The 14078-nt window shown below is 40.3% G+C and overlaps 1 protein-coding gene across 2 annotated transcripts; it reads right to left on the bottom strand.

Annotated features, from left to right (window-relative positions):
- Positions 1–643: 643 nt before the first annotated feature.
- ZNF10 (zinc finger protein 10) lies at positions 644–13992 on the bottom strand. Of its 2 annotated transcripts, XM_043488078.1 has the most exons (5): positions 13824–13992; positions 11125–11214; positions 9366–9492; positions 9003–9098; positions 644–4661 (listed from the first exon to the last, which is right to left on the bottom strand). In XM_043488078.1, the coding sequence occupies exons 2-5, from the start codon at positions 11155–11157 to the stop codon at positions 3202–3204; spliced, it is 1716 nt and encodes a 571-aa protein (XP_043344013.1). In that variant the 5' UTR covers positions 11158–11214; positions 13824–13992; the 3' UTR covers positions 644–3201. The 2 variants fall into 2 exon arrangements, with proteins under 2 accessions (XP_043344013.1, XP_043344021.1); XM_043488086.1 differs by lacking the exon at positions 11125–11214.
- Between the last annotated feature and the right edge of the window lie 86 nt (positions 13993–14078).

Below are 14078 nucleotides of genomic sequence, written 5' to 3'. Positions count from 1 at the left end.
ATTGATTTATATCCACCCTCATGCCAACATTTTATTAGTATTTTTCTATAGTACACTTTGAAATTAGGTAGTGTAGGACGTTTAACTTTATTCTCTTTAAAAAATTTCTTTGGTTATTCTAGGTCCTTTGTATTTCTGTATAAATTCTCAATTAACTTGTCAATTTCTACAGAAATGCCTCTGAACTTAAAGATTAGCCTGGGGAGAATTACTCTCCTACTATATTGAGTTTTTCCATCCTTGATCACGGTGTATTTCTCCACTTATAATGTGTTTATTATGTGTTTTCTGTGTTCCTGAATGTCTTTCAGCAATGTTTTATACTTTCATTGTATAGATCTTACTCAATTCATTAAATATGCCTAAATATTTCATATTTTGTATCACTGCAAATAGGATGGTATTTCATTTACAAACCACTCGCTGCTTGTACAAATCAATTTTTGTATATTGATCTAGTATCCTGCAACCTTGCCAATTCTCCCTTTTAAAAGTTCCAGTTGATTACTTGTAGGTAAGAACTTTTGAAGAAAAAACATTCCATCACTGAAGAGACTGTTTTCCTGATCCTAAAAGGAATATATATTCTTTTGAAGAGATTTTGGAAAGAAAAGTACCAAAAAAGAGAAAAGAGAAGCAAACACCAATTCTCCCAATATGTAGGTTAACTACTACTAATCTTTTGACAAATCTCCTTAAAGTTTTGAGTGAGATTCATTTCAGTTGTTTGAAATTCATTTATTTTATATAGCTGAGCTTACTCCATATATTGACAATTATTTATCATGCTTTTTTCATAACATCACAACATTTTCCATGTTATCAAACTTTCTGTTTGTGAAACTTTAATGTCTATAAATAACAACTTTTCTATTATCCGTTTTTAATATTGCAAATTTTACACTATTGTAAGTAATGCTTCAGTGATCATCTACAGACATACATTCCTTAGGGTGTTAATAACAGTAACATTATTATTATTATTAATAGCTAAACACATACAGTACTTCCTATGTGCCAGGCACTGTTTCAAGTACTTTACACATTATTTCACTTAATCCACACAACTACCTTCAGAGGTAGATACCAGCAGTATCTCCACTACACAGTTCAGGAAAATTGAGCCATGGGTTATTGGAAATTCTAAGAGGCACAGCTGAGGGGCTCTTCTTTTACACCCACAGAGAACCACTGCTTGTAATGAAAACCATTTTTGGTAGAACTACATTAAACACATGAATGGTGTGTAATCACTGAGGAGTTACTCAGCCATAACTTAGGCACCAGGAGGTTCTCAAAATGTGAGGGCTGGGCCAACTTGCTTCTCCTCAACTGCACCAGGAGGAATGAGCTGTGACCTCTCACTCCTGCAAGTCTCAGGTCTCTCAAGTCTAAGGAGCATTTCTAGATTTGTCCTGGGAGAGAAAGCAAGGACATCATCCTGTTGTTCTCAATAGTATATCATTCAGCAATCATTGAGCATCTAACATATATACCAATACGTATTATTTGCTAGAAAATGGCAAATGATGGTCAGTCCCTTCTCCCACCCCTGCCCCCTACACACACACAAGAGCCAGAATGAAACAGAGAATTAAAACAGGTTCTCTTTCTAAATCTTTTTTGGGTCATGGACTAAACAGAAAATATGAAGACTAGGATCCTCTCCCTGAAGGGAAAGCCTCTGTATAAAACAGATTGCTTTTGCACAAAAGATTAAAAGTTGTTTACTAATCCTCATAAATATATCCAAACACCCACTGTGGGTGAGTGATTCCTTGGGTGATAAGTTCTAATGTGGGTAAAAGGGAAGACATGTGTAACTGGAAGGGAAATGAGAACTCAGCCAGTTCTTGCCAGCAATTGAGTCGGTTTAAAGTAAATGAGAGACACTTGAGTGGGACAATAAAGTAATATTAATAATCACAGCTAATGTAATGAAACACTTCATACATGTCAGGCATATTCTGCACTGTTTGTATGTTACTCATTTACTACTCACCACAATCCCATGAGGTAAGTGATGTCATCTCTAATCTGCAGAGGAGGACATCTGTAATTCACACACAGAGAGGCCAGGCAGCATGCCCAAGGTCACACAGCAAGTGATGGACAGAGATGGGATTTCAACTTGGAAGTCCAGCTCAAATATACACTCTTGACCACTGTTTTCTTCACAAAGATATGAGACTACTTTGGAAGGAGGGTTGCCTTGAGCAACACTGTTTATTTTAGGAGCATACTTGTGCTAGGTATTGCCCAGGCACCCACTCCTGCTCAAATGGAGACCCTCTCTAGTGTGCCCAAGTTTGCCACTCTTTTAGGTCCCAACATCCAGAGAAGCATTGTGTTTAAGCTCCCTGGAGCCTTTGGCAGCTTGTCCCAAGAAGCATAATTCTAAGGCTCCACACACACTTAGAAGTGATGGGAAAGTTTGCTAGCAGGAGGTTCTCAAGCTTCACTAATAGTGGAATAGAGAAACCAATATACTTTTTTAATATTTAAAAGTGTCTTCAAATTGTTACAGTGACACCAGCTAGACTATAAAACTTATTCATAATTCCATTATCAATTTTGTTCATTTATCCATATATACGTTTTCAGTTCTTGCCCACAAGCAAATATATCTAACCTGGGTACTACTGGTAGTAAACGAGTTCTTCCTTCACCACTTTTCATTATAAGATCTTCCCTGCTGCTAGCCAAAGTATGGTTTATATCAGATGCATAAAACTAAATGAACTACAAAGTGTCCCAGGAGAGAGGGATGATCAAGTGAAAAATGGGATATTAATTCACTGGAATATCATTTTCTATTGTTTGTTACCACAACTATATCCATTTTTTATTCTCCTCAGCAACAGTTCTCATTTGTCTTTTAGAGGTAGTGCTCTCATTTGTTTTGAAGGAAACAAAGCTGGATTGCTTATCAACAACTCACCTACCTAATGGTTCCTTCTCAGATTTTAGCATTTAAGGCTTGTCCATGAATGCTCCCAGACCAATCACTTTTGTAGGAATTTGGGGAAAGAAGACAATTTGACATACTAAGGTGAAAATTTTGTGTTTTTCCCCCTCCAGGGCCAATTCTCTAGTGCACAAAAGTGTAGGAACAAGACTGAAAGCAACTTCTCTCCTAAAGAAGCTCTCAAGTGCTAAATAAAGTTATTGCTCTTTGGGAAGTAGTCTGTCTTTATGACATTAATATGCATTTTCCCTAATAAGATTTGTCTGGTATCTAATAACATTAGGGGTATTAACAAGTGTTGTCCCACACTGATTACATGTTAGGAACTGCTCTCCGGTGTGAGCTATTTGATATACTATAAGTGGAGAGTTCTGGCTGAAGATGATTCCACACTGATTACATTTATAGGTCTCATCTCCAACATGAACCCTCTGATGCTTAATAAGGTCATTCTTTCTAATGAAGGCTTTCCCACACTGACAACACTCATACGGTTTCTCTCCAGTATGAATTCTTTGGTGTACAATGAGGGCAGAACTCTGGCTAAAGGATTTTCCACAGTCATGGCATTCATATGGTTTCTCCCCAGTATGGGTTCTCTGATGTGAGAAAAGGTGAGAGCTTCGACTGAAGCATTTTCCACAGTCTTTACACTCAAACGGTTTCAGCCCGGTGTGAGTTCTGTGGTGGACAACAAGGTGAGATCTCTGGCTGTAAGACTTCCCACATTCACTGCATTCATAGGGCCTCACTCTAACATGAGTTCTCTGATGCAGAATGAGATGTGTGCTCTGTCTGAAAGATTTCCCACATTCAGGACATTCATAAGGTTTCTCTCCAGTGTGAGTTCTCTGGTGCCTAATAAGCCTAGAGCTGTGAACGAAAGACTTTCCACATTGATTACACGTGTACAGTTTGTCTCCTGTATGAGTTCTCTGATGGGTAACAAGGTGAGAGAACCAGCTGAAGGATTTCCCACATTCTTTACACTCATAGGGTTCTTCACCGGTATGAGTCTTTTGATGTCCAATGAGGTGAGAACTTCGGCTGAAAGATTTTCCACATTCCTTACATTCATAAGGTTTTTCTCCAGTATGAATAAGTCGGTGCCTGGTAAGATTAGAACGCCAACTGAAGAATTTTCCACATTCCTTACATTCGTAGGGTTTTTCTCTATGAGTACCTTTTGATATACCAAGGGATGCACCATGAGTAAGAGAACTGTTATCAGGGCATCTGTATGATTTATCTCCTGCTTGAGTTCTTGCAAATTGAATAAGGTGGATGTTTTGACAGAAAGTTTGACTGGATTCATTACTGTTGCTTGCACAGCTTTCCTGATGACCACTGAAAACCAAACTGTGTTTCAAATTTTTAGGATTTGAGTCATGTTTATAGAAATACTCTTGCAGTACTAGTTGAGCAGGCAGAAGACAGTTTCCCCTGTACTTCCTATTTTCATATACCCTCTCCTGAGGAAGTACTTTCTTTTGGGTGAATGCCACTTGCCTCAGATGTCTCTCCTGGCTGTCCTGGGGCCTGTCCAACTGACCACCACATGTCCAGACTTCTTCCAGTGACAAATACCAGAGATCACTCTTTGCCATTCTTTCCATTTTAACATCACAGGAGTATTTATCTTTAGAAATGCTCTTACTGAAAGTTGATTTAATTTCAACTGGAGTTTCCAAATCTGAAAAAAATGGAAAAGCCTATATAACTAAAAGAAGTATTAAGGTCAGAATGGTAGGATGTATGTAGAAAAAAGTATGTTAAGTCCTGTAGTGTTGCTTTCAAATACGGTTTTATAACTTTGATAGAGAAAAAGGGATAGAAGACTCATTGACAGGAAATGAGATGGGCTATAATATGCACATAAAAGGAGCAAAGAGAGTAAGAGAAGTCACAGGATTAGCTGTGACATGTGGGATCAAGATATTCAGTGCTGGAGTGTCAGTTTAGGAAATCCACAGAAGGGGCTGCACTGTCATTACCTAATCCAACTAATAATGATATAGGAACCTAATGTGTCTACTTGCTGCCAAGCCCTCCCCTGACGTGAATTCTTCACATTCCTAAACTATGAATGCAGCTCTATGTCAGGAAATGGTTCTTTTTTTTTTTTTTGGAAATGGTTCTTATCTATATCACCAAAGCAGTGCAGAATAATTACAGGTCTGACATGGCGAACCTCTCAGAAAGGCTGTGTGATAGGCTGGAAGAGCAACTGCATAGAAGTTACCCAGCTTCTAACCTAAGTTTTCCCACTACTAGTGGTGAATTTAGACAAGGTACTAAACTTTTCAAAAATCATATTGCTTATCTGTCATCTAAGGACCTATAAGATTATTCTGAGTATCATATAAGGTAGGAGTTCATCACCAAAGCAGTACAGTTTGTAATGCTCACTGTTGTCATCATTCCCACCTTCTGTTTTGATTCCTTTGTTCTGAGACATCAAGACTTTATTAAAATTGACAGGACTAACAAAGGATATTAACTCAGAACCTACCTAATTCACATTCTCCTGGACTTTTCACCCTTCTGCTTATACACATGCATACTACTACAAGCTACTTTCCCTGGTTCAGAGCCTGTATTTGTTTCTCAATGCCTTTTGGCTAAAATGCTTGTTTCTGAAATCTAGGAAAAATCCACAACTTACCCAACACCACCTCTTCCTATATAAGTGGGGCAATACCTATTCTTACCTGACATATGGGGTGAACTGTGTTCCCCAAAGAAGATCTGTTGAAGTCTTAACCCCCAACATTACAGGTTATGACCTTATTTGGAAACAGGGTCATTGCAAATGTAAGTAGTTAAGATGAAGTATTACTGGAGTAGGATGACCCTAATCCCATCTGACTGGAGTCCTTAAAAGAAGAGGAGAAGAGACACAGAGACAGACACACAGGGGAGGTCACCATGTGAAGCCAGAGGTGATGTGTCTACAAGCCAAAGGGCCCCTGGGGCACCAAGTTAGGAGAGGAAGGAAGGATCCTCCTCTGAAGCCTCAGGGCACACAGCCCTGTCCACATCTTGACTTCAGAGATGAGAAAAATAAATGTGTTGATTTAAGCCACCTGGTCTGTGAAACTTTGTTTTGGTTGCCACAGGACACTAAGACACCTGGTAAACAATCCCTGTGCCAGGCTCCTAACTGCCTTTTTTGTACAACCCAGTCCCCATTCCCAGTCATAATTTTCAATCACAACTTTGTTAGTTATTTGTTTCTTCCCCACCCTGATTTCTTTTTTTTAAAAATTGTGATTAAAAAAATACATATAACATAAAATGTACCTATGGCTGATTCTTATTGATGTATTGCAGAAAACCACAAAACTCTGTAAAGCAATTATCCTTCAATTAAAAATTTTAAAAAATGCACCATCTTAACCATTTTTAAGTGCATGATCCAAGTATTAAGTATCTTCATATTGTGCAGCCATCGCCACCAGCCATTTTCATCTTGTAACATGGAAATGCTATACTGTTAAACAATAATGCTCCAATCTCCTCTCAACCCAGTGCTCAGCAATTACCAGTATATTCTGTGTCTTTATGATTTTGGCTACTTCAAGTACCTTATATATGTGGAATGATACACTATTTGTCCTTTTGTGACTTATTTATTTCACCCAGCAGACTGTCCTCAAAGTTCATCCACATTATAGCAAACTGCAGTTATTTACTTCTTTTTAAAGGCTAAACAACAGAGTTCATTGGGCTTCCCTGTGGCTCAGTGGTTAAGAATCCGCCTGCCAATGCAGGAAATCTGGGTTTGATCCCAGGTCAGGAAGATCAACCTGGAGAAGAAAATGGCAACTCACTCCAGTCTTCTTGCCTGGAAAATCCCATGGACAGAGGAGTCTGGCAGGCTACAGTCCGTTAGGTTGCAAAGAGTTGGACATGACTAGCAACTAAACAACAAACAGCAATAGAGTCCATTACACTTACAAATACCTCTACCTTGATGAGTTTTGATAGACACATGCCATCTTTTTCCTCTCTTCCACTCCATGCATCAAAATCCCATGGATAAGTTTTTCAGACTACAAATGCCAGCTGGAAAATTCTAAAATGAACACGTATGATGAGGGTTGGGGCTGGGTATGGAAGGACAAGTCTGAGTAAAGTGACAGAAAATACAAATGTATTAAAGTCCTAAAAATATTCCATGTATTCTGTAATATGGGAGATAACCCAGGTGAGTTATCTTAAAAATCTGTAGCACCCATTAATGAACTCATCTGAGTTTTTAAAGCCATCACTCATAATACTTTTCATTTTAATAATGAAGTTCCCATGGCTTGTAGATTCCCTCAAATTCCAGGTGATTAAGCACATATATGGAACTTTAGTGTTTCTTTGACAATAAATTTTCCACCAAAATGTAAATTGTTGGTTATATAGTTATTTTTGGATACTTGTCAACAGATAGACATCCAGGAAAGCTTGCTAAACTCAACACAGGAATGGAAAAAATACAGACAGGAAAAAATAGGGAAATCAAAGGAAACAGAGAACAGTTTTTCCTGCCATGTGGCTCCAAAGCAGCTGAGGGATCAAGTACTTTCCAACGTCTAAGAGACCTTCCCTGAGACAGGTATTTGATATAGTCACCTACGAGGCCCAGTATAAAAAAGGTCAGAAACAATTTATGACATTTAAGAGTAGAAACAGGATTTCCCTAGTGGCACAGTGGATAAGAATCCACCTGCCAATGCAGGAGACATGGATCCAATTCTGGTCTGGGAGGATCCCAGATGCCACGGGCAACTAAGCCCATGCATCACAACTACTGAAGCCTATGTGCCCTGGAGACCATGCTCTACAACAAGAGAAGTCACTGTGGTGAGATGCCTGTGAACCACAACTAGAGAATAGCCCCCACTAGCTGCAACTAGTGCCAACACAGCAACAAAGACCTAGTAGAGCCAAAAATACATAAATAATTTTTTAAAAAGTATAAACAAAATGAGAGCTCAGAAAACCTTAAGGAACCTGTACTTAACAAGTCAAAATGTTTCACAAAGAACAGGAGGTGAAACTTCTAGGATGACTGAGACTCTGGTTACATCACACGGGAAGCCTGAAATGCAGGGAATGCCTGGTATGTGTGGATGTGTCAGAGGGAAACAGCTGTGGAGGGTTACAGTGTGCCTGGACTGCACTGGGCCTGGGGGGCCATGGTGCCCACAAGGCACAGGCAGGGGTCACAGGCAGGTGTCCTGGCTGCTCTGCCCCATGTGAAGTCGGCCATCGGCAGCATGATCCAGACCAGAACGGCTGGGCCGAGGAGAAAGATGTCAGGGCACTGAGCTTAGAAACAGAGGTCTGGGAAATGATCACTCAGTGGGAACAGAGGGGGAGGAAGATGGAGGACTGCCGTCTATTTCTTAGCCCAGAAGGCTGATCTGTTCTACACAGGGAAGTTGGGAAAAGGAATGATGCTAGGAATCCTCATAACGGTCTGCAAATTGGAGATGTTAAGATTAAAATGAATAGGAGTAAATTGAAAAAGAACATTAAATAAAGCTAGACGACAGTGAGAAAACAGGTGGTTTTGAGAGCAGCAATTCTGGGAAGGAAGAAGGGTTACGTCAACAAGGACTGGTGAGTTGTCTGTAGCAGTTTTTTACCCGGCAGAAAACAAACCCAGCGCAGGAGTGGGTGATGAGGTCCCAGAGCAGAGCTTACACAAAGCAGCAGAATGAAGGCTATGGGAAGGGAAACAGGACAGGGAAAGGACAGTCAAAGATGAGAAGTAATTCTATGATAAACAAGAGGGTGCAGATGCTAGAGCTAGTGGTAAGAATCAAGAAAGCACTATGAACAGGGCTGGAACCAAGTACATCCACAGAAAGAAAATTTTCATGAATGCAAATTGAAGTGTGACAAGATTGAAGAAGGCAGCTGAGCAATGGGGAAACAGAAAGTAAATAAACTCAGTCCTTGTCTTTGAAATGTGGAAAACTAGTGACCACTGTCACCAGTGATTCCTGCTCTGAGCAGTGGGTCTGGTCCTTACCTGGATGGGTCTCTTGGTGAATCTCTTTCTCCACCAGCCATGGCTCCTCCCCCTTCTCCAACCGCAGGATCACATCTGGTTTGGGAAGCTGATGCCCTGTTTACAGTGAAAGATAAAGTTACTGGGCAAGGGTTAGGAGTTCTGGACTAGACACAAAGAAACATCCCAGTTCAAGCCCAACTCCTGACCCTTCAACAGTCCTGTGGGGGCTCTGAAGAATAGACAAGGTAGGGCTACAGAGGCAGCAAAATATACACTTCTTAAAATATACAACATATAATTATATACAAAATATACAACTTCTTAAAATTCAACAAATCAAAACAATTCCCTACCCACCGCACAAAGAGAGGTCGGTCTCACCTAAAGACACCAGGTTTCTGTAGTTTTCCAGCATCACATCTTTGTACATGATCTGCTGAGCAGTGTCCAACAGTTTCCACTCTTCCCTGGTGAAGTTCACAAGTATGTCCTTGAAGGTCACCAGTGTCTACAACATGAAGCAAATTTGAGCCTGATGTATATCTGTGCTCCCCCACTTTCCCAAATATTAACAGGAAGATTAGGCAGATAGCCCTTGGGTAGGGAAGGAGTATAGAACAGAATTTATTCTAGGAGTGAGTGCTATTTATGTTGACTTCTGGTCAAGCCCTAAATGGAATGGTATTAAGTATGCACTGTCTAGAAACCAGCTTCATGTTACACTTTAGGTTAAGAAACTGTCAGAAACACTCTCATTTAAATCAAGTATGTTGTAAACAGCTAAAGCAAGGAGAATCAGTTAATCTACACTTAAGTGAAATAATTAGAACCTAATACAAGGCAGGAAAAGAAGGGAAAAACAGTCTTGAATTCAAGTACAACTTAACGCTTAAGACACCAATGTAGCCATGTTTCATTACCTCAAATAATTTCTAAAACATTTTTCTTAAACATTGGTAGGCATTAAAAAATGGAGAAGAGCTTATATTTTATAGTGACGAAATAATAGATATAGAAGCAAGGTTTTTATTAGCCACATCAAAAAGAACTGTAGATGACACATAGAAGGAAAAAAACCCATTTGAATGATTGAGTGTTTTTCATCAAAGATCTGTGAAGATAAAAATATAGTGGAATAGTGGGCTTTTTTAATGTTGAAAGAAATGAACTGTCATGCAAGAATTTCAATACTAGGTGAAAATATCTTTCAGGAATGATGACAAATACCTTCTCAAATGAAATTAAACAAACAGGATTTGTTACCAGCAGACCAGCTCTAAAGGTATGCTAAAGGTAATTCTTCAGGCAAGGAAAATAATACAAGAGAGAAATTTTACATCTCAGGAATGACAGATAAGACAAAGAGCAAATATTTGGGGACTTCCCTGACGGTCCAGTGATTAAGACCCTGGGCTTACAATGCATGGGGTGTGGGTTCCATCCCTGGTTAGGGAACTAAGATCCCACATGCCATGTGGCGTGGCCAAATTAAAAAGAAAAAAAAAGTAAATATCTGGGTAAATACTGTAGACTACTTTTCTTAAATCCTTCAAAAATGTAGGACAGCCCAAAGCAAAGGCTATGTTCTCTCGTGGGGTTTTCAATACACATAAAGCATGAGGGGGTCATCTAGGGGAAAAGCTGAGAGAGGCTGAAGGAGGGTTCCCCATCCAGTCACTCTGTCCCCAGAGGACCCACCCTCCCCCGGGCTCTTCCTGTCTTTGTTTTAGTTACTCCTGGATAATTACACAACTTATCCCCAAGCTCCTCCAAACAGTCAGTCCCCAGGCAAAAACTAACAAGCCAGCCCCACACCCAAGACCACTAGGGACCAGAGAATCCCTCAAAAAGGCACCGGTATCCCCAGTTCTGTCATCATCTTTGAGGGAGAAAGCTTGCTATGTGCTCAGTTCCTCACTATGGACAAACAGCATCTCATCAGAATCCTTGATAATCCATACATTTCTGTTCAAGCTGTGTTTCTTTGATATGAAAGGAAATAAAACAACTATAAATAAAGCAAACAAAATAGTGCCAGTCTGCAGGGGAAAGTGTCTGACATATGGATCCCTTAAGAACCCTTAACCAAAAATGGATTCCCAGTTGGAAAACAAAAAAGAATGAAGGCAGCCCAACTTACGTGGGACCGGGCAGTTAGCAACTCAGCCTCCATGCCCTCCTTGTTCCTGACAGAACTTCCTGAGAAGCAGGAGATATCGAGCAAGTGAAGCTGTGGGAAAGGAAGAAACTTGAGGAGAGGTGCTGTGATCAGGGGCTTGTTAATCAAGAGCCTAGATTCCCTCAGACTAGCTGCATGTACCTACACACCACACAGCGGACGTCAGACTGTTCCAGAAATACATGTACAGTGACCGAAACCCCCAAGAGTAGGAAGAAAAGAGCTCCAAAGACTGCCTCCGCTCCACAATCTCTAGACTTCTGTGTTAAATTTTATTTGGAATTGAATGGTTCTAATACTATATTGAATCCAATCTCTTTAAAAAAAAAATCTCTTTTATCATTCAAGTATAGCTGATTTTCTATGTTGTGGGAGCTCCAGATGTACAGCAAAGTGACTTAGTTATACACACACACACATATTCTTTTCCAGATTTTTTTCCCTTATAGGTTAAAAGGAAATCACACCATAGTTGATTGAAATCATACGTCTATGTCTGGTTTATTTCACTCAGCATAATGTTTTTGTCAACTACAAATTGGCACTTGTCATCTACCTCTACAAGGATTAAGTCATATGCTGCTGCAGCTGCTAAACTTCAACACTCCCTGAAAGGAGTTCAGGGTGGAAAGCAGAAATGAGGTACTCTATGCTTGGTGGGGGCAAAAACTGACAGGAGACATCTTCAGTTAGCTATTTTTCAGGAACAGATTTAAGGAGCCCAATTCTTGTTTCTCTTCATATCTAGAAAGCACCGAAATCCTTCATGTTGATGATTGTTCCTTGTGACTAGCAAAAGCTTCACCGGACTAGCAGAAACCTTTGGGAAGATATGTACTTGATTGCATGCATTCCCCCTTCACCAAAATCACAAATATACTGACTTTCCCCTGTGCTTCTTTGGAACAGTTTCTCAGAGCGAGCTCAGATGCTGTCTCCCAGGCTCCAGTCCTTGTTTTGTCCCAAATAAAACTTAACTCACAACTTTCATGTTGTGCATTTTTTCAAGTTGACATTTTGGTTCATGCAAGTTGTAGCCTGAATCAGCGTTTCTCTCTTTTTAATGGCTAAATAATACTCCTCTGTATAGATCCACCACATTTTATTCATTCATCTGCTGATGATTATACCTAAGAGTGGAATTTCTGGCTCATATGATAACTTTATGTTTAGCTTTTGGAGGACCCACTGAACTGTTTTCCATAGTGACTACATCATTTTACTTTCATACAAGCAACATACAAGGTAGGCAACTTCCCCACATGCTTGCCAACACTTGTTATACAATCTTTTAAATTATATACCATCTTAGTAGACAGTTAACTTTAGTTGACACCCCTAATGTGACTAACACTCTTTTAGCTAGCATTCTGGATGGGCTTCCTTAGGTGGTGAAGGGGTGAAGAATTTGCCTGCCAATGCAGGAGACATAGGAGATATGGGTTTGATCCCTGGGTCAGAATATCCCCTGGAGTAGGAAATAGCAACCCACTCCAGTATTCTGGCCTGGAAAATTCCATGGGCAGAGGAGCCTGGCAGGCTACAGTCCATGGAGTTGCAAAGAGTACAACACAACTGAGCATACACACACATTCTGGATGACAACTTGTCTTCCCTTTTATTTCTTTTTTTTCTTTAACAGTATATTCTGTATGTGAAGTATAGATAGAACTTATATTTGTCACCTTCCCCATATACTTTGGGTGGGATCTATATAATTTTGATGTCAACCTTTTTGTCAACCCCTTGAGAAATGTCAACCTCTTCTTTGACATTCATACCAGATGTTAGATTATGTACAAATTTGATTGCTTTAAGTGCTCTAGTGTCAAGAGAAAACAAAAAATATAATGAGTCTGAAAAATAAAACTAGTTTAAACACATACACACTTCCAGTTAAACTATTTGATTAAAACAACAAAAAGAGAAAACTCAACAACTGAAGGAGCTAGAGATGCAGTTTTTTTTTAAAAAAGACCAACACAAACTTGTTCGATTTTAAACACTGAAAATACTAATATGACACGCAATTCTGAGAAAGATAAATGATAAAATAATTTCAATAAGTAAAAAGTTTTTAAATGAATATTTCAGAGTAAGAAATAGAAAACGGTCCAGCTCTTTTTGCTACGAAACTTATTAAAAGTAGACCTATTTTATCAATCCTTGCAGCATATAACTTTTACAGTATCCACGACTAGAATACAGTAATATATATATATATTTCAAATCCAATATAACCACGTTGGATTTCTTTTATGAACGTTAACACATTCACAGTTAAGAAATTTCCTCCTCTAACAAAAAAAGAGCATGATCAGATCACGTTTAGCAGACGCTGGAAAGGCTAGATGCAAAAATTTAAACCTCTGGCCTCAGTTGGGAAGAAAAAGGAAACAGGAACAGAAGAATCGTTATTTCTCATGTCTGAGACTATGCGGCTCGGACTCCCCAGAACCGTCCGGCGCAGCGGGCATCAGGGTCCAATCCCACCATCGTGACCGCGCGAATCCAAGAGGCTCCGGGGATAGCTCAGCCCAGGAAGACCATAGGGAAGAAGCATTGTTGGTGAAACGACCGTCCACCTCAGAGAAGAGGCGAGCAAACGGCGGTGCCCGGTCCGCTAGGAAGCAAACCATGTCCATCCCTCCCGTGCATACCTACGATCGGCACCTGCAGGCGCAAAAGAACCGTCACAAAGGCAGCGGCTCGGCGAGCTAGCCCACAGCCGGGCTCCCGCGCCTCGCGGGTCCACAGGGCAGGCGGCTGCAGAGCGGGCTCCGCCCGGCCTCCTGCTCCTGCCCCCGCAGCCCACGCCGTGCCCCAGCCCCTCGCGCACGCGCTCCACGTCCACTCACGACCAGCCGAGAAGCGTATTCGAACGCAAAACCCAGAGACGCTCCGCAGGGTGGCGC

Source organism: Cervus canadensis, chromosome 1, assembly GCF_019320065.1.
Source record: "Cervus canadensis isolate Bull #8, Minnesota chromosome 1, ASM1932006v1, whole genome shotgun sequence".
Taxonomy (NCBI): Eukaryota; Metazoa; Chordata; class Mammalia; order Artiodactyla; family Cervidae; genus Cervus; species Cervus canadensis.
This window is presented reverse-complemented; position numbering and strand designations above follow the sequence as displayed.